We start from the raw sequence: 21,405 nt of genomic DNA, 5'->3' as shown, positions 1-21,405 counted from the left end.
ATGCTTTGATGAGGTTTGCGTAGTGTATAGTGGACTGGTTATTGGCCAAGTAGCCAAGTAGGGCCCATGAGTACCGGAAAGGGGCACTAATACTGACTGGCTGGAAACCACAAGCATCCATGATGACTTTCTATTGCAAACCTCCTAGCCTTACGAAAGAGGTACAAAGGCAAAAAATCCTGACATAGAAACATAGAATGTGATGGCACAGAATTTGATGGCACAGAAGGCCCATTCGGCCCATCTAGTCTGCTTGAAATCCAGTAATCAGTCCTTGGTCTTGTCTTAGATTCAGGATAGCTTTATGCCCGTCCTATACATATTTAAATTCTCTTAAAGAGTTAACCTCTAATGCTTCTGCTGGGAAGTTGTTCCAGTTATCTTCCACACTCTTATCTACCACCCAACAATGTGTACAATCATCTGATAAGAATGTTCTCCAATAATATCAGTAACCAGTTGCCTAGTTAACAGAAGAAATAAACTTGCCGAACCCAACCTTAGTGGATAAAGGAATGAAAAATGTGGAGGAATTGGGACTCCTAGTATAGAAGAGAGTATTGAGGTGAGGAGGGTGTTATACGCGGTTTCAGGGTGCTGCTTTTTGGAACAAATCAGTTACATTGGAACTGTAAGATTCCTGATTATCGGCAGTATTGGTGTGTGCATTGGCTGAAGTGTTGATGACATAATGTCTGAACGTCAGGGTAATGTTCTGAGCTCCTAGGAAGAAAATGACATCAGGGGTGGAGAGGGACTGTTCCTGTTTAATAGGGACACTTTGGAGGTATAGAAACTTACCTGCTCGTTAAGTTCCTACATGCTTTCACTAGAGGGGGTAAGGAGTCCATGTGTTTGCATCCCCTCAATGAGCCATCAGAGGGCAGCAGCTCCCATAGTGAGAGCGCCCAGGAAAGGGGGCGTGTGCCTTCGCAACATCCAATAGTGGCCAACGTCCGTGGAGAAGGCGGGTATCCGCCAGCCGAGCCAATCATAGCATGAAACTGTAGGCAAGGGGCGGGGTTGTGGCGCCAGACCCTGTGCGAGCAGTTCACACAGAGATCCGGAGCCACCTCCTCCTTCTCCTCAGGAAGCAGGAACCGAAACGAGCACTACCCCCACCTCGGCCTCCCCGCTCACCGTGTGCGCCCGCGCTGTGTGGCCCTGTCTCCCGCTGCTGGCCATGCCGGCTCGGAGAAGGTAATGAGCCGCAGAGCCCCGGGGTCTCGGCTGAGCAGCAGCACCAAGCAATACCAGCGGAGCTGGAATGACTGGCAACCCAGGTCAGTTGGCGGCCTAGGCCTCGGCAACCCCGCTGGGAGGGCACGGGGGTGTGAGAGCTTAACACAGATACTGTGGGGAGAGCGGTCAGCAGGTCTTGGGCTTAGCCGGAGACCTCCCCTCTGCACCTCGCTACCACACAGGCCTCAGCTGTCAGGGGCAGTAGCTGCTTGACATACCCTCCCCCTGCAGGGTGGTGATCAGCGGTGGCTGAGCCCCGGACACTGTCCCTGGGTCATGGCTGCATGTCTCTTTGAGCTCTATACTGAAAGCTGTTGCGTTATCCCATTGTACAGCGCTGCGGAGTATGGTGGCGCTACATAAACCAATAAATAATAATCTACCAAACAGCCGCTCCATAGGCTACAAAACCCCGCTCACATACTACTGCTCAACGGCACATGCGACCTCTCTGTACATACAATTAACCTGCGTGTGTTTTTATTATAGATTGTTATAGTGTGATCTGAATCACAAGCATAGCAGCTGGATGAGCAGTGTCTGCATACATACGTGTGTGTGTGTACAGTCAATGATGGTGTGTGTGTTGTGTACAGTCAAGGGTGGTACATGTGTGTGTGTATAGTCAATGATGGTACATGTGTGTGGTGTATTATACATGTAAGGGATCTATATGTATAGCTTGGAGGGTAGAATAAAGAGAGATGTGATCATTTCTATACATTAAGGGATTTATGATGCACGGGGGGGGTATTTTTAAAGACGGAGAAATGTTAGAATAAGATGTCATAATCTATAACTGGTGAGGTCAGATGTTTAGAGGTAACGAAAGGAAGTGGATAAGTGGAACCGCCTCCTATCAGAGGCTAGTACAGTTATGGCGTTTACACATACATGGGATAGGCATATGGCTCCTGGTTCCAAGACGAGACCGTGGACTGATTAGTGTTTTTAGGAAAGTGGGCCGAATGGGTGTGATCTGCCGTCATGTTCTTGTATGTGTTATGTATGTATTTTTTTTCTAGTAGCAGGCAGTAATGCCGCTCGGCTATACGGGGCTCCCGGACATCAATGACCTTCTCTTCGGCTTTTGAAATACATATGTGTTGGCGTTCTATAAACAGAATATGTTCTGTACTAAAATACAGCTTGTCACTTTTTGTGACATTCGCAAGTCTGTGAGATTTGGGTAAAAAGCTGTTCCAGCTTCAATAGTTTGAATGGCAAAGAGCACAAAAACTTCTACGTGATGGATCTGCTGGATAGGTGGATCCAGTCACTGAGCAACCACGTTATCTAAATAGACTTTTATACACTGAAATATAAACCAAAAAAAAGCAATGTCAAAATAAAGGGTCTGATGCAGCAAATACAAGGGGGGGATCTCCGGAGTGCGCTCCAGTATACGATTTCATCGTACGAGGAATTGGTCCTTGGTGATAGTGTTTCTTTTTTTAATATTTCTCAATGTAGCCAACAATTTATTGCAACATAGTTATGAGATGTTTTGCCTTATGGGGTCAGCTTGTCCATCACAACGAGAGGACTGATGTCGGGTGCCAGCGTGGTCTCAAACTGTTGGTTCCTGCGCCGTGTGTGTACTCGGTGCTGCGTGATTTGGGTTTACAATCAAGGCCTGTTTCGCTTCATTCGTATAAGTACTGACGGGGTAGATAAATCTCCCGCTACTACAGCGACTAGGTATTCATTTTGTGCCGTGTGGAATATAAAAGTTAACGTCCTTCTTCCATGGCAATTGGTTCTCTCTGCATATTAACCCACGCCTAGCCAAGGCCTATCTTTGTTTGATAGAATAGGAGACAGTGAGTGTTGGTGGCCTGTGAGTGAGTGACGGGTTATTATAAGATTTTCTGCCAATGTCGCCTTTCCACGTTCAATGAATAATCTGCAGCATAGTCCTTTACGCCGTGGAGCGCAGACTTGGGGACAGATATTTCCACCATTCCAGGTCCCAGGTTGCTTTATTTGTTAAAGAATTTGGGTGAGATATATGTGTAGGGGAGAGGGGTGTGAGAGCTGGGAATCATGTGATGAGATGAGACCTTGAAGAAGGTCGGTAGTAAGACAAAACTAGGACTGAGAGACCGACAGACCGATGGGTTGGGTGAAGAGCTCATGTTTTTGGGTATTTGTGTTCAAAGCTTTGCGTGTCGTGAAACGTCGTCTCCGTGTTACACAGGAGGGAGCTGTTAGCTGTTGTATTGTTCAAACTGATTTGCACTACAACTTTAAAGTCCCCCCCCCCCCCAGTACTGTGGCATTTACATTTTTTAACACTTTATTATTGAGACCAAGTGGCGGGTTTCTCGGCTCTTTATTATACCGATAGAGAAGCAGGGCCGGTGATTTCCCGGCATGCGCTGGCTGTGGGGAGAGACCAGGACAGAAACCCTCCCATCCGGCCACCAATAAATCGCCTCCGCGGGGAAGGCCTGTCTGTATAGAAATGACAGATACCTGTTCCGCAAGAAGACAATCTGTGGGTATATCGTAGGTGACTTGTCTGTATTATCGTGTTTACGTGTCAGTTTGGAAATTGAAACGGAAAACGGAGATAGCGAGTGCAGAGTAAACGACGTGGGCTTTAAATGCGATATCAGCTGCTGTGTATTGGGGTGAATGCGGGTAGCAGTATTATCCTATACCGGAAGTACGGTCAATTATTTTCTAATAAATAGGCCAAACGCAACGGCTTTTATAAACAATAATCATAAGTGGATTTTCCTTTTTTCCCGTAGTATGACGGTACACGTACCAACAGGTTTCAGTAAAATGAGCTTTTTACACTTATAGCTTCCGGGTGGGGGTAGAGATTGCATGTGTTTGATTTACATATTTGGAGTAACGATATTACTTTTAGAATATAACAGTATGTTAGCCAGTAACGGAAAGAGGTTTCAGTAGAAAGTGCTTATTAGGCCCTGGTATGATGCATGGCTGTTTCACTATGATAGGAAGGTAATAAATAATACCGATCTACCCCTTTGGTAGCTGTTTGGGTGAAGCGGGTTGGTCGTTTTCTTTCTTTCTTTCTCCTTCTAATGTCAGAGGAATATTCCCTTTCTGTGACCCAAATCCCGCTGTCTCTTTTCCTCCTTCAGCGTCTCTTCTTTGAGCTCAGAATGTTTGGTGCCCGGCCAAGGAAACAACATAAGAAAATGTCTAACTGGGATATTGTAACTGCAATGCATTCTTACGATTACTAACGTTACATATAATAGCCGTGCGTGTCACCGGGCCCCCGAAAGTAAGGGTCCCTCTGGCCATTCAGTAGGCCGTGTTCCCTGGCTTTGTAAATGCAGAATATTGACTTGTACACCAACAATAAATCTGCAGATCCCCTGCTGTGTACCAGCTGAGTATTTACCGACTTTTAAAGGAAAATACCTGAAGTGTGCGGTCCCCATGTATATTACACGCCCCGGTCCCCGTGTATATTACACGCCCCGGTCCCCGTGTATATTACACGCCCCGGTCCCCGTGTATATTACACGCCCCGGTCCCCGTGTATATTACACGCCCCGGTCCCCGTGTATATTACACGCACCCGTCCCCGTGTATATTACACGCCCCCGTCCCCTATGCTTTTTCACAGGGGTGTGTTTTTTAGATTGCTAGCTTTGGTTTCTGTACTTAAATCCTTTAAAAAGCTCACACCGCGTCATCTTTGAATCTCTTCTTTGATATTAAACTTTCGTCATATGTCAGGAAATATAGTATTGCCTTGTGAGTGAAACCCCCCACCATTGGTTTCACTGGAGCGATTCTCAGATATCACACGTTATTGTGAAGTGAAACACAGTTGTTTCTATGAACCTTTAATAAATCCCCCCCCAAGCCTTCACATGTGACAGCAGTTTAATTATTCTGCCACGTCTAATAGATCCACCTTCACCCCTGTCTGATTAACACAGTGATCCTCCGCTCCAGCTCTGGGACTGTAGTGTTTACAAAGTTGTAAATAAAATGAAGCCTCAACGTACCCTTTAAAGTGTTTCTGTGAGTCGCTCTATGGAGCTGCTTGGCCCTGTCCTCATCGCTGATCGTAGATACCGGCCTGTACAGCAGTGCTTCACCGGTCGCCCCCTCTGTCCCTTTGAGTGCCATCTACAGATTGTCTGGGTTTAGCTCTCTAATGCTGCTGGTTCACTTTCCTGGAAGCCACTACCTGTCAAGCTGTGCCTTCTGTATGAAATGCCTCATAACACAAAGGAGTTTGAGCTTTGATTTACTCATGTAAAAAAAAATTCCCTACTAGCCCAGGTTTGTCTTGGATGTGTTTCTTTATATTTGCCCGGAACTGGAGTGTGATTGTTGGTAACTGTTATATTTGACTCCTTACAGATCGGAAAGTTCTTCAGCCGACCACGACAATTTAAAATATTCTGCTTCCAGAGACCGGGGCAGTACTGCCTCTTATGGATCACATACTACAAGTTCAGCCAGCGTTGCTCGACAAAAGCATGATGATATCCGGGTCCATACTGACGTGCAGAATGAAGAGGAAGGTATGCAGGCCGTTTCTTTCTTCTAGCTTTTGTGCATATAGGGATCTATAGTCCAAGCGCATACAAAAATCCTCCGGTGGCCTCGTTTGCTACAGCTTCATGTGCACTGTAATGCATCGCTGTGTGCCCCCTTTAGCGTGTCTAATCGTTTGCCCCACCTTGCAAATGCATGGAAGATGCAAAGTGTTGAAGTTTGGATGAAGGGTTTAACTTGATGGACTTGGGTCTTTTTTCAACCTTCTGTACTATGTAATGGAGCAGGTGTCGTGTTTCCTGCTCAATCAACCCATCTTAGAGATGTGCTCTTTATGCCATTTTTATGCAAACAAATGTGTCCTTGGGCGCTTGGGATTCTTTTATTTAATTGTTAAAGCTGGAACCAGAAACATTGACCTGGCACACCTAAGTTTGAAATTTAATTTATTGAATAAATCTTTGCCGACCTGTTGTACTTGTGTAGGGCTCATAACTTGTTGCCTGGTTTGTACCTAGCAGATTGGAGGGGGGCAGGTTCTTTCTGTGCTTGTTGCATCGCCCTCACCTATAGTACAGGTGACGATCTCCAGAAGCATCTTCTGAGAGTCCAAAGAACGGCCACCAAGGGTTGTCAAAATGCATATGTCAGGTTTTACTACAGGAAGGAAGTGTACGTCAGAGGATAAATATTAGACAAGTTGTCATAATGTAAACACTTTTTCTGATGCCCGTGGTGTACAGAAATATTTTGCTTGGCGGTGATGGATAAGTGAAATAGCCTCGATAATAGGATGTCCTGATCATAAGGCTTGGACGTGGATCAGGTAGATTTGGATGTCTTAACAGCAGGTAGCAAAATAGGCAATGAACACTTCTGTGCACTTCTGCTCATCTCTGTAAATTGTGTTTCCTTTTGATCTAGATAATTACAGCATCAATGGAGGATCTGGAGAAAATGCTTTTGGTCGGAAGTCGTTGGGGCAAGAGCTGAGGGTTAACAATGTGAGTCCTGATTTCACCACTGTCCAGCATGGAAACCGTGCTTTAGGATCTAAAGATATGAGGAAATCCCAGGGTAAGTTGGATTTGTGGGTGCCGTATGTTTTATTGTTATAAGTGTTCGTGTACGTTATACTCCTGTCATTGTGTAGGCACTAGAGATAATCCTAGAAAACATGGACTGTACCTTCAAAGTGATTTATTAGAAATGACTGCCAAAATAATACATACATACAATGGGGGAAGACATCTTAACATTCTGCCCTTAGGATCTGTGTGATTTATAATTTAAGATCTCTCCGGTATTTAGTTGCTGATTGTGGTTGTTTTGGATCAGGCAACCGTTGTGAGGGTTTGGAGAGGAGAAATGACGGCATTTGATCAGATAATGCAAAAGCCGCCATGTGAGGCCAATGAACGTCTTCAAAACAATTACATTGACAAAAAAGCACAAACTATAGTACCATTAAATTAATATTTACGCCGAACCCCTGGCAACAGTTCCCCTTTAAAGTTTTCACGTTACAAGTTTTTTTGTACTCTTCTCACAGAGCGTTCGCTGTCTTATTCTGATGAGTCCCGACTGTCAAATCTTCTTCGGAGGATTACCCGGGAAGACGACAGGGACCGAAGACTAGCAACTGTTAAGCAACTGAAAGAATTTATTCAGCAGCCAGAAAACAAAATGGTAAGAAGCCAACCTTTCTGTATCATCACTGCCCCTGTGGTCATATAGGGGCAGTGGGTAACAATAGGTACGGTTACAGTATGTGGAGCTGTGACTCTGCCCAAGTCCCAGAACTGAAGCCTGTACACATTTGTTCAATATTAAGATCTCTGAGCCTTTTTTCACCTGGTGCCAGAGCAGAAATGCTTGGCAATAACTACATTGATGTAATCTTTATCTACCTCTACAGGACCATTTGACAGAATTATTAGACAGGCATCAATTGTTCCTCACATAATTACACGAAAGAAGCAGATTTTATTACTATTAAACCCAAAAAGTTTAGTGAACATTGTGTTAATCTTAACATTCTAACTTGGTAAAATAGCAACATGATGAAACCTGAATACCAGATTGATGTGTTTTTGTGCTAATGAGTTACTGGAATGTGTACAGACCATACTTTATTAACAATGCTCTTTTCGTAGGTGCTGGTTAAGCAACTTGACAATATCCTGACGGCTATTAATGATGTGCTCAATGAAAGGTATGGGTTGGTTTTTTTTTTTTGCAGGCAGTAATTGTGACTTTGTGTGTGCCATTAAACAGGTGATGTGCCCCCATCAGAAATCAAAAGTTGTCACTTTTTGGGGAACTTTTAATAGGGATTTCTCTTTAAAAACAAGACCGATCCTTAAGAAGCTGTAGTAATTTTAAAACTTTACATCACTGATCAGAACGGTTGTTACTGTGGGTCCGTTCCAAGTTCTGGCAGCTGCTATTAATCAAAAGGCTGGGTAGACCTACCTAATGCACGTTTCCCACGTGTGACGTGTGCATAAGCCCTGCCAATAAACCTCAACGTGCTCTCGATGGTAGTGTGATTACAGGAGGTGGCCGTGTGTTTTGGTAGCCAGCCTGAATACTGAATAAACGCCTTAGAGGCTTGTTAGGACTTCTTGGCTTAGTGTCTGATTTACTGTAAGGTTGGCAGCTGACTCCGGGGCTTTCTTTCAGAGAATCGGCTTCAAAATACTTGTCTTGTTGATGGACATTAATGTAAATATTGAAGGTGGGATTCAGGAGAGTGTTTTCCTATGATTTGTTTTGCGTCCATATGATTTTTTTGCTTGCTAATATTTTTTTTATCCAGTGGATGTGCCTGATTCTGAGTATCTTTTTGCCGTTCTTTCTGCAGTAGCAAGCTGCTTCAGGAATTGAGACAAGAGGGGGCGCAGTGCCTCGGCCTGCTCTGCGCTTCCCTGAGCTATGAAGCGGAGAAGATCTTTAAGTGGGTTTTTAACAAATTTAGTTCATCGTCCAAGGATGAAGTCAAACTTCTCTTCTTATGTGCCACCTACAAAGCTCTGGAAACTGTGGGTGAAAAGAAGGCATTTTCATCAGTAATGCAGGTGGGCATTATTTCAGAATACTTCTTAAAGGGAAATTGTTGTTTTTTTCTTCCCTAAGTCGGCATATGATGTGATTTCCTGGAATTGACCCCTAGGCAGCGTGTAGAGGTGGTTGATATATACAATATAATAGATATAACAGCATCTGATCTGTTCCCTGAATGTGGAGATGGGGGTCACTTCAAACTTTCAGGTTTCCCTCGGGTTTGAATCCATTGCGTTTTGACCCGTTCACGATAAAGTATTAATTGAGCCCTTCGCTGTCCCTTTTTTATAATTGATCAGCTGTACCAGTCTGAAGTATGCCAAGTATGATGAACCGTATGAGCAGCTTCTGAGGATGTAATTAAATGAACAATTCTTGTATTTTCTTTCTTTTTAAAAATGTTTAAAATCGCTTGTTTTTCAGTTGGTTATGACCAGTCTGCAGTCTATATTGGAAAACGTGGATACTCCTGAACTGCTGTGCCAATGCGTGAAGTGCATCTTGCTTGTGTCCCGATGTTACCCACATATTTTCAGCACTAATTTTAGGGTAAGCATTAAGAGCCACATATATAAGGAGCTTGTAGCAGAGTTCTTCTCGTATCGCTAGACACATTGTATTTTATAAAATTGAAAAAACAATAGGTAAAACATTGTATTTTATGGCTACTATATTCAGTTGAGGGGCAAAAGTATAAACCTGGGGTGTGTATGCTATCAAATTATACTTTATAGAGTGATTGGAAAAGGGAAGACTAAATGAGCTAATTAATTATTTTATGCCATAGCTATGTAACAAGAAGTTTTACTATTTAGCATTTCTTAAAGGGATAGTTTCTACAGAACTGCATAAAGTTGGTTAATGAAGAAAGTCTCTGCTGCCCTTATGATATTAAGGGGGGGGGTGATAAGTTTATCCAGTAGGCACACCAGAGTTCTATTTTTGTTTGTTGTAGGATACCGTTGATATTTTGGTTGGTTGGCACATAGATCATACTCAGAAACCATCACTAACACAGCAAGTGTCAGGTAAGATTCATATTGGTAATAGATTTTCTAGGCCCAGAAAACAGATTAGTATAATAAAGTGGCATATTTCAAAAGAAACATTTTTGTTAGAACTTGTTACTCAAATGTTCATTGATTCCGGATACTTGGGCCATTGTGAAGGCTGGTGTCCATGCCTTTTCTGATTAATTATCCATGCCTTAATTTCTGATACATCAATCATCACTTTGTAACAATAATTCATGTATTCTCTCTCTGGCAACTAATTTGCTGTATCTTCAGAACTGAAGTCTAAAGTATGAAGATCTCTTAATGTGTGTGTGTGGGGGGTGTTTGTATGAATTCAGACAACCACCATACTCAGAAATCCACAGAAATCTGTATTTGATTTCATTGCTTGCGTCTATGATGTTGGTACACAAATTTCTCCACAAATTTGTATTTTTTATAAAGGCTCTAAAAGTTTCAAACTTCTGTTTTGTTTGTAGGGTGGCTACAAAGCTTGGAGCCCTTCTGGGTCGCAGATCTAGCTTTCTCCACTACTCTCTTGGGACAGTTCTTGGAAGACATGGAAGCTTATGCAGAGGTAATAGATTTGTGTTGTCTGTACATACAATGTGTGTTTTCTATCCATAAAATAAAAAGATTGTTGCTTCAAAATATCTATGTATTCTAAATCAGACAAAAAATGGTCATTGTGCTTTCTGACACTTTTGCCTCCGAGTCATATGAAACACATCGGAAAATATTTATTTTTTCTCTTAATGGATTTAACAATTATGATATGCCCCTGAAACCTGCTGATTTTTTTATGCAGTATAAATTAATCTTTTTTTTTTTATACCAGGGTACTAACATGGCTGAAATTCTTTGAAAAATATCTTTCTAACATATCTTTTCAATTCCCTCCTTAGGACCTGGGCAATGTGGCCTCAGGAGAGTCAGTTGATGAAGATATTCCTCCTCCATCTGTTTCTTTACCAAAGCTGGCGGCTTTGCTTAGAGTTTTTAGTACTGTTGTACGTAGTATTGGGGAGCGTTTCAGCCCAATCCGGGGACCCCCCATCACTGAAGCTTACGTTACAGATGTAAGTTGTTTTTGTTCTTCATGGTTGTCCTTTGTCACGCTAGTTGGGAATCTCTCTAGTTGCAAGCTCAGTTAATGCCATATAGGTCTAAATTAAGTAGCCTACTAGTTAATTTTATAAAGCATCTCTGTCCTCTGTAGATCCGCGCATGCAGTGTTAGATTAATCTTATCGGTGAAAATTGTTCAGTCTCGAACACTCTTACAGAAAGTGATGTTTTGCACAATAGGTGTCGCAACGAGTTCTTTAAAGTTGAAATGTGGGCAAATTCTATTTCTGCAGATCCTTTATCGTGTAATGAGATGTGTGACCGCTGCCAACCAGGTGTTCTCTTCAGAAACTGTGCTAACGGCTGCCAATGAGTGTGTTGGTGTTCTGCTGGGCAGCATGGACCCCAGCATGGCGATTCACTGTGAGATGGTCATTACATATGGCTTGGATCAGCTGGAGAACTGCCACATGTCCTGCACCGATTACATCATCTCGGTGCTGCACCTGCTTACCTTGGTAAGCCCCCAAGCAGTACTTTCATGGGTTAACTAACTGTACAATTATGTTTTACGAGAATGAGGATACAGAATATATTTGCTCCATGTTGTGGTGAAAAAAGTTAAATAAATAAAGAAAAAAATCCCACAAATATAATAACTGTACTTTGCTGGATCCTAATAAACAGATATCAGAATGTCTCTCTGTGGAGTTAAACTGTGACGGTGGAGGTGCAGGTCTCTCTAACAACTTTCTCATCCTCAGATTGTTGAACAGATTAACACAAAACTACCAGCAACGTTTGTGGAGAGGCTGTTTGTCCCAGACTCCAAACTGCTTGCACTACGGTATCATAAAGAGAAAGAGGTAAGGAATCGGTAGCCATGTTTTTTTTTGGTTTTTTTTATCATGCCCAAGAACCTTCTTGCCATTTTATTGCATTATTCTTGAAACTACAACCTTTGGCTAAAATTATATAGTGCGTTTTCACAATTTGCTAGGTAGGAAATCTTTGTAAGGACTTTTGTTTGAGCTGCATTTTTGTTAAATTGTTGAGATTGTCACTATGCCCCAAATTAATTTTTTTTTTTTTTTTTTTTATAGTATGATAGGCTGAGGTTTCTACTATTATTATATATGTTATATTACACTTGTCCAACCGCAACATTTCATTGTCCTTTAATTAAACTGTATCCATGTTATTTGTTTTGAAGGTTATTGGAGCAGCACAAACCGTATATCAAGCAGTATTGTCTCTCAAGAACATCCCTGTCCTGGAAACCGCATACAAATTGATTTTGGGAGAAATGACATGCGCTTTGAACAACCTTTTGAATTGCTTACAACTTCCCGAGGCATGTTGCGAAATCCAACACGACGCTTTCAAGAACCATACTTTCAGCGTGGACAATGCAAAGTTCGTTTTTATATATGACCTTAGTGTCTTGACAACCATTGGGAATGCAAAAAATTCACTGATTGGCGTAAGTATTTCTTTTCAGTCTTTCTCTATATTTAAAAAGTAGATATTGAGGCAAATAAATCTGTAGCTACAGATCTGCATAAAGTATGTCTTCTTAACTTGGCTGTTTTCAGATTTATTTATTTTTTTTAATTTAACCTTTTTTTTTTTTTTCTATGATTAACAGAATTTTCTCATTATTGTGTTTCAGATGTGGGCGCTTTCTCCCACTGTGTTTGCATTGCTGAGTAAGAACTTAATGATTGTCCATGATGACATAGCCATCCACTATCCAGCTGTACAGTATGCTGTTCTCTACACGTTATATTCTCACTGTACTAGGTAAGGAAAATCTATGTATGGTACATGCTACATATAGTACTTATGTTATATCCATGTTATGACCAACATAGAACAGAAATGCACTGTTGTGTGAAGAGGTATTTACATAGTTATATGAATCGGTGTTTGATCGCTAAACCTTTTGTAGCCATTTCTAAGAAACCCTATAACCCCCCCACACCTACCTTTTAAATATCTGAGGGTTATCTTGCATGTCCTTTCAAATTAAATAAAGCCATCTTTTGAAGACATTGTGAAATATAAGCTCCTAGGTACAACTTATCAGTATTATATGCATGTGTATATAATATATATATATTATGTGTGTGTGTGTGTGTGTGAACTGATCATTGCTGCCATTTGACCTGTCCCTTTGAACACGGCAGTTGACTGCTGGCGACATGATGGCCGTGAATTTATTCTGTGTCTTACATCCTGAGCAAGAAACCTGATATTGTTAAGCAGCACTCCTCAGTTTCCATCCATACTTTTCTGAGCGTGTTTCTCATTTTTTATCTTTTATTATTTATACGATGCCATCGTATTCTGCTTTCTCTTTCCTGCAGACATGATCATTTCATTTCCAGCAGCCTCAGTTCCTCGTCACCCTCTTTATTTGATGGAGCCGTCATAAGTACAGTTACTACTGCTACAAAGAAACATTTCTCGGTCATCCTAAACCTTGTGGGGATACTGCTCAAGAAAGATAACCTCAGCCAAGATGCAAGGTAAGACAGTGTTCTCAAATCGTGTTTTTATTAGTTAACCCTTTATTTATTACACCACTCTGTCATCGGTGGGGGAGGAGGTTGTCATAAAGATCCTGGAGAACAACTCATATCACTGCAAGGGCTACTTAATTTAAGCTTCATTTGTTTGGTTGGGGTTCTTTGTAGCAGAATGTACCCAGTAACACTCTGCATTCTAAGATGATACTGGTTGGGGTTCTTTGTAGTAGAATGTACCCAGTAACACTATGCATTCTAAGAAGATACTGATTGGGGGCATAAAGATCCTAGTGGTTCCAGCAGTGGGGGCATAAGTCTGCCAGCCTATATATAAATCTATCACAATGGTTGTGAATAGCTTGGCCTTCAAAGCGTCTGTTACTACATTTAACTGCTCACTATTATAATATAGATTTGATGAGCTAAGGTATTTTTCTTAAACATATTTTTGTCTCCAGGAAACTCCTAATGACATGGGCTTTGGAAGTTGCTACCTTGATGAAGAAATCCGACACGTATGCACCATTATTCGCCTTGTCGCCTTTCTACACATTCTGCAAGGGACTCCTGGCAAATAGTAAGGCACACTTGTGGTTTTTTTTTTGCTTTTAATAATGACCTCACTGTTTGTATCTACTTGGCAATTAAAACATTTTAAATCTTGAAATGTGAAGCTTTATTTTTCTCTTGTTACTCTTAGTATAATACTGCAGCCAAATAACTTGAATAATTGAGTAAATTTGTAGTTTTAGTATGTGTAAGACTTGTCACACAATCTATTGCCAATAAACTCTCTCAAAGATGCACACATTGTTGAAAACTCTTGATAAAGCATTGTAGAAATTGGGTTATATGGATATTCTCTAAGGGAAGTCCCAAAAGTTATCCTTGGGTTGCAGTTTAATGTAGAACCCATACTTGTTTGTTTCCTAATAGCACTTTCTGAAGATGTGGCCATCAGCCTCCAGGCTTGTAACAGCCTCTATATGTTGTCCTCTTCTTTACCAGAAGACCTTTTGAAGCGGTAAGCTGAAATTATCTGAATGTGCAGCTTAAAGCAATAAATACTAATTTTATGAAAATTAGACGGGGGTCCGAGAGATGTTTTGTTTTTGTATATATTTTTAGGGTATTTTTTTTCCCCCATCTAATTTGTCACCAACGTGCTTCATGTTACACAAAGATTACCTATGTCAACATCAGAAACATATTAACCTGTATGTTTCCAAACCCAGCTGTGTGGACGTGTGTCGTGTTCAGCTTGTGTCCATCAGCACAAGAGTCAGACAAGCTTTTGGAAAACTTCTGAAGTCGATCCCCCTCGATATTGTCTTGAGGTACAGCTTTTCTTTTTGTTGTAGCTGTGTTATTCTGGCTTGCGTGTCAGGGACCCTTAGGTAAGGTGGCTTAAGACTACATGTCAACCCTGCCTATGCAGACAGCCCATTGACTGCATACATTCTTTAAAGTTTGTTTTGTATATGCCAATGTTATCTCCTTTCTGTATAGCAGCGGATGCGTCTTTCTCTCTTTCAGCACCTTTCCTTTTCCATTAAAGCATAACCGTATCACATTGAGCATGCTGCTGTCAAGCACATGTAACCCTGCAGTATGTGTGATGTATGAATAAGCAATGAATTCCCTTTACGGCGATACGTTCCACATGCTGCATGGTATTGCTTTATGCCTAGTGTTCCTGCTGGCTGTGGTTATGCTCTGGATTGCGATTCCTTTAGTATACTGTATGGTAAAACAGATTGAGTGGGAGCTTCTGCTCCGCAGTCTACATTTATCGGATGATGTAATTATGTGACTCAATCACCTCCTGTGTTTATGCTGTTCATTTTATTTTGGAATTTGACGAATGTAACGTGATAAAACTGATAGCTGTACACTTCTTACAATTATTAGCATTTATTTTCTAAATGTTAACAGCAACGCCGACCACACAGAAATGCAAGAAATCTCCTCTGCCATAAGAAACCATATGAGCAAATCTCCCAGCAACACTTTCCATCAACAAGACTTCTCTGATGTCATGAGTTTTATTCTGTATGGGAGCTCTCATAGAACTGGGTATGTTGTGTTTATTCCCCTCTTTGTTTAAAGACCAACTTATGTTTTAACCCACTCTCACAAAAGGACGTCATAGGCCTTTCATGCAAAACTGATTGTGTCCTTTGTGTAACATTTTACCAGAATTACCCACTTGAGTTTGTTTCCCTAGAGTAAGATGGCATATTACAGAGCATGCTATGAAAAAAGAAGCATTGAGTCACATTTTCTGTGCTGCAACCTTGTTATGAAAAGTAAACAGAATATAAGCTTCATGTCTCTTTAACCCTAAATTTTCCCCTACTAAATTTGAGTCATGCTATTGGGGCAAATTACTAGCCTTTTTTCCTCACTGTTTTCAGAAATACCAAAAATGTTTCTTTAAGTTGTCGACTGTCATGATTTCATCTACCCATCTAATTTCTAGAAAGGATAATTGGTTGGAGAGGTTGTTCTATAGCTGCCAACGATTGGATAAGCGTGACGTTTCGCCCGTCCCTCGCAACCTGCTAAGGACAGAAGCTCTGCTGTGGCAGTGGGCAGCGTGGGAAGCGGCTCAGTTCACGGTACTATCCAAGCTGAGGACACCCCTTGGAAGAGCCCAAGACACGTTCCAAACAATTGAAGGTACTAATGGTATAACCGGCATATGATTGAACGTAATGAAGGCGCAGCTATTCGGTTGGGTTGTGGAATACTTGGTGGCGTTGTGTTGATGTACATTTTTAGGTAATGGTAGATAATAAGACAAATACATTAAAATCAGAATGTTTTACATATGCAGAATTGAGATGCAAGAGTCCTTGGCCTAAATGCATTTCTTCCACTTTTAGTTACATTATTAAGCTTTCTTTTGATAAAGACCCCATATCTGCATCATTATTTAAATTTTTTGTCTGAAGGCATTATCCGAAGCCTGGCAGCGCACACTTTGAATCCGGATCAAGATGTTGCTCAGTGGACTACTGCAGACAACGATGAGGGGCATGGGAATAACCAGATGAGGCTAGTCCTTCTCCTGCAGTACCTGGAGAACTTGGACAAGTTGATGTACAATGCTTATGAAGGATGTGCCAATGCATTAACCTCACCACCCAAGGTTGGTACCGCTTGATAAAACCTCAAATTTGAGTAGACTCTTTTCAAGCAATACATTAACTGCACAGGAATGTGTAGGAGTCTGTGCATCTTTAACATTTTTTTATTGTGTTAAAGGTAATCAGAACATTTTTCTACACCAACCGTCAAACGTGCCAGGACTGGCTGACACGGATAAGAATTGCCATCATGCGTGTAGGGCTACTGGCTGGCCAACCTGCTGTAACAGTCCGGCATGGCTTCGACTTGCTTTCTGAAATGAAGAACAGCGCAAATCAGGTAATGCTCTTCAACATATTAATTTCACTGTGTCAGTCCTCAAATTAAGTATTAATACATTCATACTGCAACTTGGGGCTGGCGCGCATACAGTTTAAAAGCATGTTTGAGGCATGCTCTTTCTGCCTCGATCTGCAGTAATGCACGATCTGATTTGCATTACTGTTGTATGGAACCATACTCGACTTGTGTGATCGGATTATGATAATATACCATTATCAGTCTAATGGTTCTGTAAGAATAAAACAATGCATTAATTTGTATAGCATGAAAATTTTTCATGTTATGCCTCCCTCCCCTTTGTGTATACAATAGCTGCAGCCGCCTTAATATGTTTGTGGATTATTCCTCTATTATTGCACCTTAAGGATCAGTTCAGATCCTATTGCTATTGTACACAATAAATCTATTGTCTTATTTTTAGGGAACTGAGTTTGAGTTGACTGTGATGATGGTGGTTGAAGCCCTGTGTGAACTTCAGTGCCCAGAAGCTATCCAGGGACTTGCTGTGTGGTCATCAGCTGTTGTTGGAAGAAGCCTCTCATGGATCAGTTCTGTTGCTTTGCAAGCTGATGGGAGGTAGGTTTTCTGGTGGCCTTCATTAAATTACATGTTAAAGGTCATATTGTAAAGGTATTATGCAAGCCTGCTTATAGTATTAACATAAGGAACAGAGAGCCCAACAGGGGGGCTATAATGGCTGAATTCAAGCTCTTTGTTAGCACTTGGATGTAACTTAAGATAGTAGGGCAGCGAAGCACCTATTTCTTTAAAAAAAAAAAAACAAAAAAAAAACTTTCCAGCAATATACAAAGCCCTGTGGCGGTAGCGCTTATATAACTACTAAATCTAAAGTTCTAAATCTTGGTGTGATCCACTTAGTTTTTCCGTCTTCTGTGTTTCAATGGGTTTTGTACATTGCAAATAGTGCAGCCAGCATTTTGTAATGTATTAAAAAGCAGGCCATTGTCTGCAGTTAAGACATTTCTCCTATAAAATTTGATGTGTGAAGTTTTTTACTTTTTGTGTAATAGGCTTGCGCTTTTATCATTTTTACTTTCTTTCTTAGATTTGAGAAGGCAGCGGTTGAGTTTCAGGAACACTTGTGTGCCATGACCGGTACAGACTGCAGCACCCCGGGGTTCGATAAATCTGTTTTGAAGCTGGCAAATTCCAGCGGTAACTCTGCGAGCCCAAAACATTTGAATGGTGCGTATCCAGTTCTGTGCACTTGGGAAGGTCCAGACGACTGAGGTTGATTATTGATATGATCTTTATATATATTTTAGGTGATTCTCGGAAAACTGTTCTAACCAAACCCTGTGATGCTCTGCCGGAAGTGGTCAGCTTCCTGGGTAACAAAGCGTGTGAATGCTACATTTCTATTGCCGACTGGGCTTCTGTTCAGGAGTGGCAGAACACCATGCAGAACTTGAAGGGTTCATCAGGCACCTCTATAAACCTAAAGGCAGACTTCAACTACATAAAGTGAGTCTTGTTTCAAGCATAGAAATTGTAGCACATTTATTCACATCTCCCCTAAGCCCTACCTTGGGACAAAGGAGCCTAGCATAGCATTGTGTATTATGCTAAATGACAGCAAGTCATTTCATTATAGCTTCCCAAAAGCACGTAGCCCCACAGTTTTCACCTAGAAATAGTTTACATCAAAATGTTGTAAATTGCCTTTTTTAATAGTGACGTCAATGGCTTCCTGTGAAATTTGTTTTCTTTTTTTCTGTATACATATTCCACTCTTGTCTCTTATTAGAGCTCTAAGCAGTTTTGAGTCTGTAGAGTTCCTAGAATGCACCGAGCAACTGGAATTACTACCAGGTGAAAACTTAAATTTTGTTTCTGGAGGATCGAAAGAAAAAATAGGTAAATCTCTTCAACACAACGATATTAATAATTTTCAATATGCTTTAACTTACTTTAAGCACAGGTGTCACGAGGGGTTCAAAATTCAGCATGCTTTGGCACTTTTCAGCAGGTCTTTGGACAGAATTTGGACTTGTTGTAGCCAAATTGAACTTACTGATGTTGTAGATCTATAGACACCTGTCCTTACTATGCTGCCTGTAAACGATGGGACTCGTAAGCTTCCAATAGCTGCACAAACACAGATTTGGACTAACCGTTATGAGGTCCTTATTAATTGTTGCCATTTTTTTATTTTTTTTACAGATATGAAGAAGCTTCTCCCCAGTTTCCTTAGCCCTGATCCCAGGGAACTCCAGAAATGTATCGAGGTTCAGCTGCTGAGAAGTTCAGTGTATTTGAATTTTGCTGTCGGTGAAGAGGATCAAGAACAAAAATGGCACCTCACAGTGGAGTATGTGAAAGATTCCATTTTGGGCATGAACCCCATACGGATGGGAGGACGCAATACTACGCCTTGGCAAGACCGGCCAAAGACCCAGGCAGACCAGCAGCAAAAGATAGGAGGCACTTATGCCATTGGGATTGCTGCCGCCCTCTGCTTCACATTGATTTTTGCTAATTTGTTGTATATACATAGAGCTTATTTTAAAAAAAAAAAAAAAAAAAAAAAAGCAGCCCTATTTATCCTGAAAGTATATCATTTGCGTGATTAAACTAATTATGCATGAAAACAAAATAGTGGAAGTGCTGGAAGCCCTTTAGTCCTTACATGAGTTAAAAGCCTATCTTTCCTCCATTGTCTGCACGTACCTTAACCCCAATCCTGGACAAGTAATAACTTAAAGCTACTGGTCCAAAGTCTACAGTGACCTTGCGGCAGCTGATATTGTGATTAAGGATTTAAATGGCCCCCCAACTGTGCAGCACCAATCTGTGGCAACGCTTTAGTTTACCAAACAACTGGGTTAATGTTTGTCGGGAACGCTTGAAAGACGCATAGTTTATAAAAGGATGCTAGAAAGCATGAAATGAAGCATAATCGACATGTGATTAACGAAAGCCTTTTGTTGCAGACATCTTGCAAAGTACCTGAAGCAGACAGCACGGATAGCGATGGGACCCATCAGGCTTTCTACAGTGACCATATCCCAATGTTTGCCATTACTGGGAGCGCTGCAGTTATACTGCTCGTCTGCATTAGAGAGCACGGTGTCCAGTAAGCTGTCATCAGAGGTACGTGGTTATGTAGTGAGGATGGGTGTATATATATATATATATATATATATATATATATATATTCAAACAAGCTGAATGTCAGAGACCTCTGAGGGCCAGATTCCACCCACAGCTGGAGTACAGTATGGGGCTATATGCCATATCTATTTAGAAGTAAACCTAAAACTTTCTCTAGGTTCAGATGAGTTCAGATGTATAAATCTCTAAACCTTAGTTTATTTGCTTTAACCGTCTACCCCTTCTTTCACAGGATTGCCTGATCCCTCTTTACAGTGAAGCTTTGCGTTCCTGCAAACAGCAGGATGTGAGACCGTGGATTCATGCCCTGAGATACACCGCGTTCCAGAACCATCTGACCGATAAACTCAAAGGTAGATTTGTGTGACTCGTGTGATGGTTTTTTGTTTTTTTGTTTGTTTTTTTTTATAGATTCTAAACATTGACTTTATTTTTATTTTTTTCTCTCTAGATCAAACCTTGTCAGTAAAAAGTCACCTAATGGAGTTGGGGTTAACAGCGGCCAAGTGTGCCCGCAAGCGTGGAAATGTAACCCTTGCTGCCAGATTACTAGCCCAGTGCAGCGACATCCACCTTACGCAAGTTACCGGCGCGCAGGATTTAGTCAATCACTTCAAAAAGCTTTCTCTCCATGGACAAATGGATGAGAAATGGGGGCCCGAACTTGATATTGAAAAGGCTAAACTGCTCTATGCAGCAGGTCAGTGTAAGCCAATATAATATATAACTGATAAGTGTATATTAATGATATTTTGAGTTTAAATCAGTTGTTCTCAGTTTCTGGTTGAACTTTGTCTTATTTGCATATTTTTTTTTATTCCTTCCGACCAGGCCAGTCTAACCACGCCATGGAAATGTTGAGTTCTTGCGCCATTTCCTTTTGTAAATCGGCAAAAGCGGAGTACGCCGTGGCAAAGTCCATCCTTACGCTTTCCAAATGGATCCAAGCTGACTGGAAAGAGATTTCCGGGCAGATGAAGCAAGTCTACCGAGCACGACAGCAATCCAATATCACCGGACTTTCTGCATTAGCTAAAAACGTGCACGTGTTGATCGACCTACCTCCTGTAAATGCCACGGAAGAGGAGTATCCGCGGATCGAAAGTGAATCTACAGGTGAAACCATCACTTTCTGACATCTTGGTTTGAATGCACACTTTGGTGTCTGTGTTAAGGTTTGCCATCATACTTCATTCTGACCATAGAAAAGGTTTGACCGTTCATCCACCAATCATTACTTTAACGGCCATATAATTCCACAAATACTGTTATTGTGCAGGATTTCTAACCTTTTTAAATAAGCTTAAATATTTCAAAGAAAGTGTTTCCAGTTGTAGGGACCCCTAACCTACATTGTGTTCTGAGTGCACTTTAAATTAGTAACTTGGCATGGGTGTGTGTTCAACTCAA

The 21,405-nt window shown here is 41.3% G+C and overlaps 1 protein-coding gene across 2 annotated transcripts in view; it reads left to right on the top strand.

Annotated features, from left to right (window-relative positions):
- Positions 1 to 1,203: 1,203 nt before the first annotated feature.
- LOC149277487 (serine/threonine-protein kinase SMG1-like) overlaps positions 1,204 to 21,405 on the top strand; it is a 38,402-nt gene continuing 18,200 nt past the window's right edge. For both annotated transcript variants that reach the window (XM_089502823.1, XM_089502821.1), the window contains exons 1-31: positions 1,204 to 1,283; positions 5,608 to 5,771; positions 6,670 to 6,822; positions 7,298 to 7,434; positions 7,902 to 7,960; positions 8,612 to 8,825; positions 9,235 to 9,360; positions 9,767 to 9,839; positions 10,307 to 10,404; positions 10,733 to 10,906; positions 11,188 to 11,412; positions 11,659 to 11,760; positions 12,108 to 12,377; positions 12,567 to 12,697; positions 13,264 to 13,425; positions 13,884 to 14,002; positions 14,362 to 14,449; positions 14,661 to 14,762; positions 15,361 to 15,501; positions 15,908 to 16,107; positions 16,383 to 16,579; positions 16,696 to 16,857; positions 17,282 to 17,436; positions 17,927 to 18,066; positions 18,147 to 18,345; positions 18,629 to 18,738; positions 19,045 to 19,192; positions 19,815 to 19,974; positions 20,228 to 20,348; positions 20,447 to 20,695; positions 20,827 to 21,111. In XM_089502823.1, coding sequence (XP_089358949.1) covers positions 1,204 to 1,283; positions 5,608 to 5,771; positions 6,670 to 6,822; positions 7,298 to 7,434; positions 7,902 to 7,960; positions 8,612 to 8,825; positions 9,235 to 9,360; positions 9,767 to 9,839; positions 10,307 to 10,404; positions 10,733 to 10,906; positions 11,188 to 11,412; positions 11,659 to 11,760; positions 12,108 to 12,377; positions 12,567 to 12,697; positions 13,264 to 13,425; positions 13,884 to 14,002; positions 14,362 to 14,449; positions 14,661 to 14,762; positions 15,361 to 15,501; positions 15,908 to 16,107; positions 16,383 to 16,579; positions 16,696 to 16,857; positions 17,282 to 17,436; positions 17,927 to 18,066; positions 18,147 to 18,345; positions 18,629 to 18,738; positions 19,045 to 19,192; positions 19,815 to 19,974; positions 20,228 to 20,348; positions 20,447 to 20,695; positions 20,827 to 21,111 — 4,744 coding nt within the window. The remainder of the gene's footprint in view (positions 1,284 to 5,607; positions 5,772 to 6,669; positions 6,823 to 7,297; positions 7,435 to 7,901; positions 7,961 to 8,611; positions 8,826 to 9,234; positions 9,361 to 9,766; positions 9,840 to 10,306; positions 10,405 to 10,732; positions 10,907 to 11,187; positions 11,413 to 11,658; positions 11,761 to 12,107; positions 12,378 to 12,566; positions 12,698 to 13,263; positions 13,426 to 13,883; positions 14,003 to 14,361; positions 14,450 to 14,660; positions 14,763 to 15,360; positions 15,502 to 15,907; positions 16,108 to 16,382; positions 16,580 to 16,695; positions 16,858 to 17,281; positions 17,437 to 17,926; positions 18,067 to 18,146; positions 18,346 to 18,628; positions 18,739 to 19,044; positions 19,193 to 19,814; positions 19,975 to 20,227; positions 20,349 to 20,446; positions 20,696 to 20,826; positions 21,112 to 21,405) is intronic.

Source organism: Sceloporus occidentalis, unplaced genomic scaffold (genome assembly GCF_023333645.1).
Source record: "Sceloporus occidentalis isolate IW3139 unplaced genomic scaffold, rSceOcc1.0.p SCAF_213, whole genome shotgun sequence".
Taxonomy (NCBI): Eukaryota; Metazoa; Chordata; class Lepidosauria; order Squamata; family Phrynosomatidae; genus Sceloporus; species Sceloporus occidentalis.
Note: the sequence above shows the minus strand (reverse complement) of the source record. Positions and strands in the feature narration are given on the sequence as shown.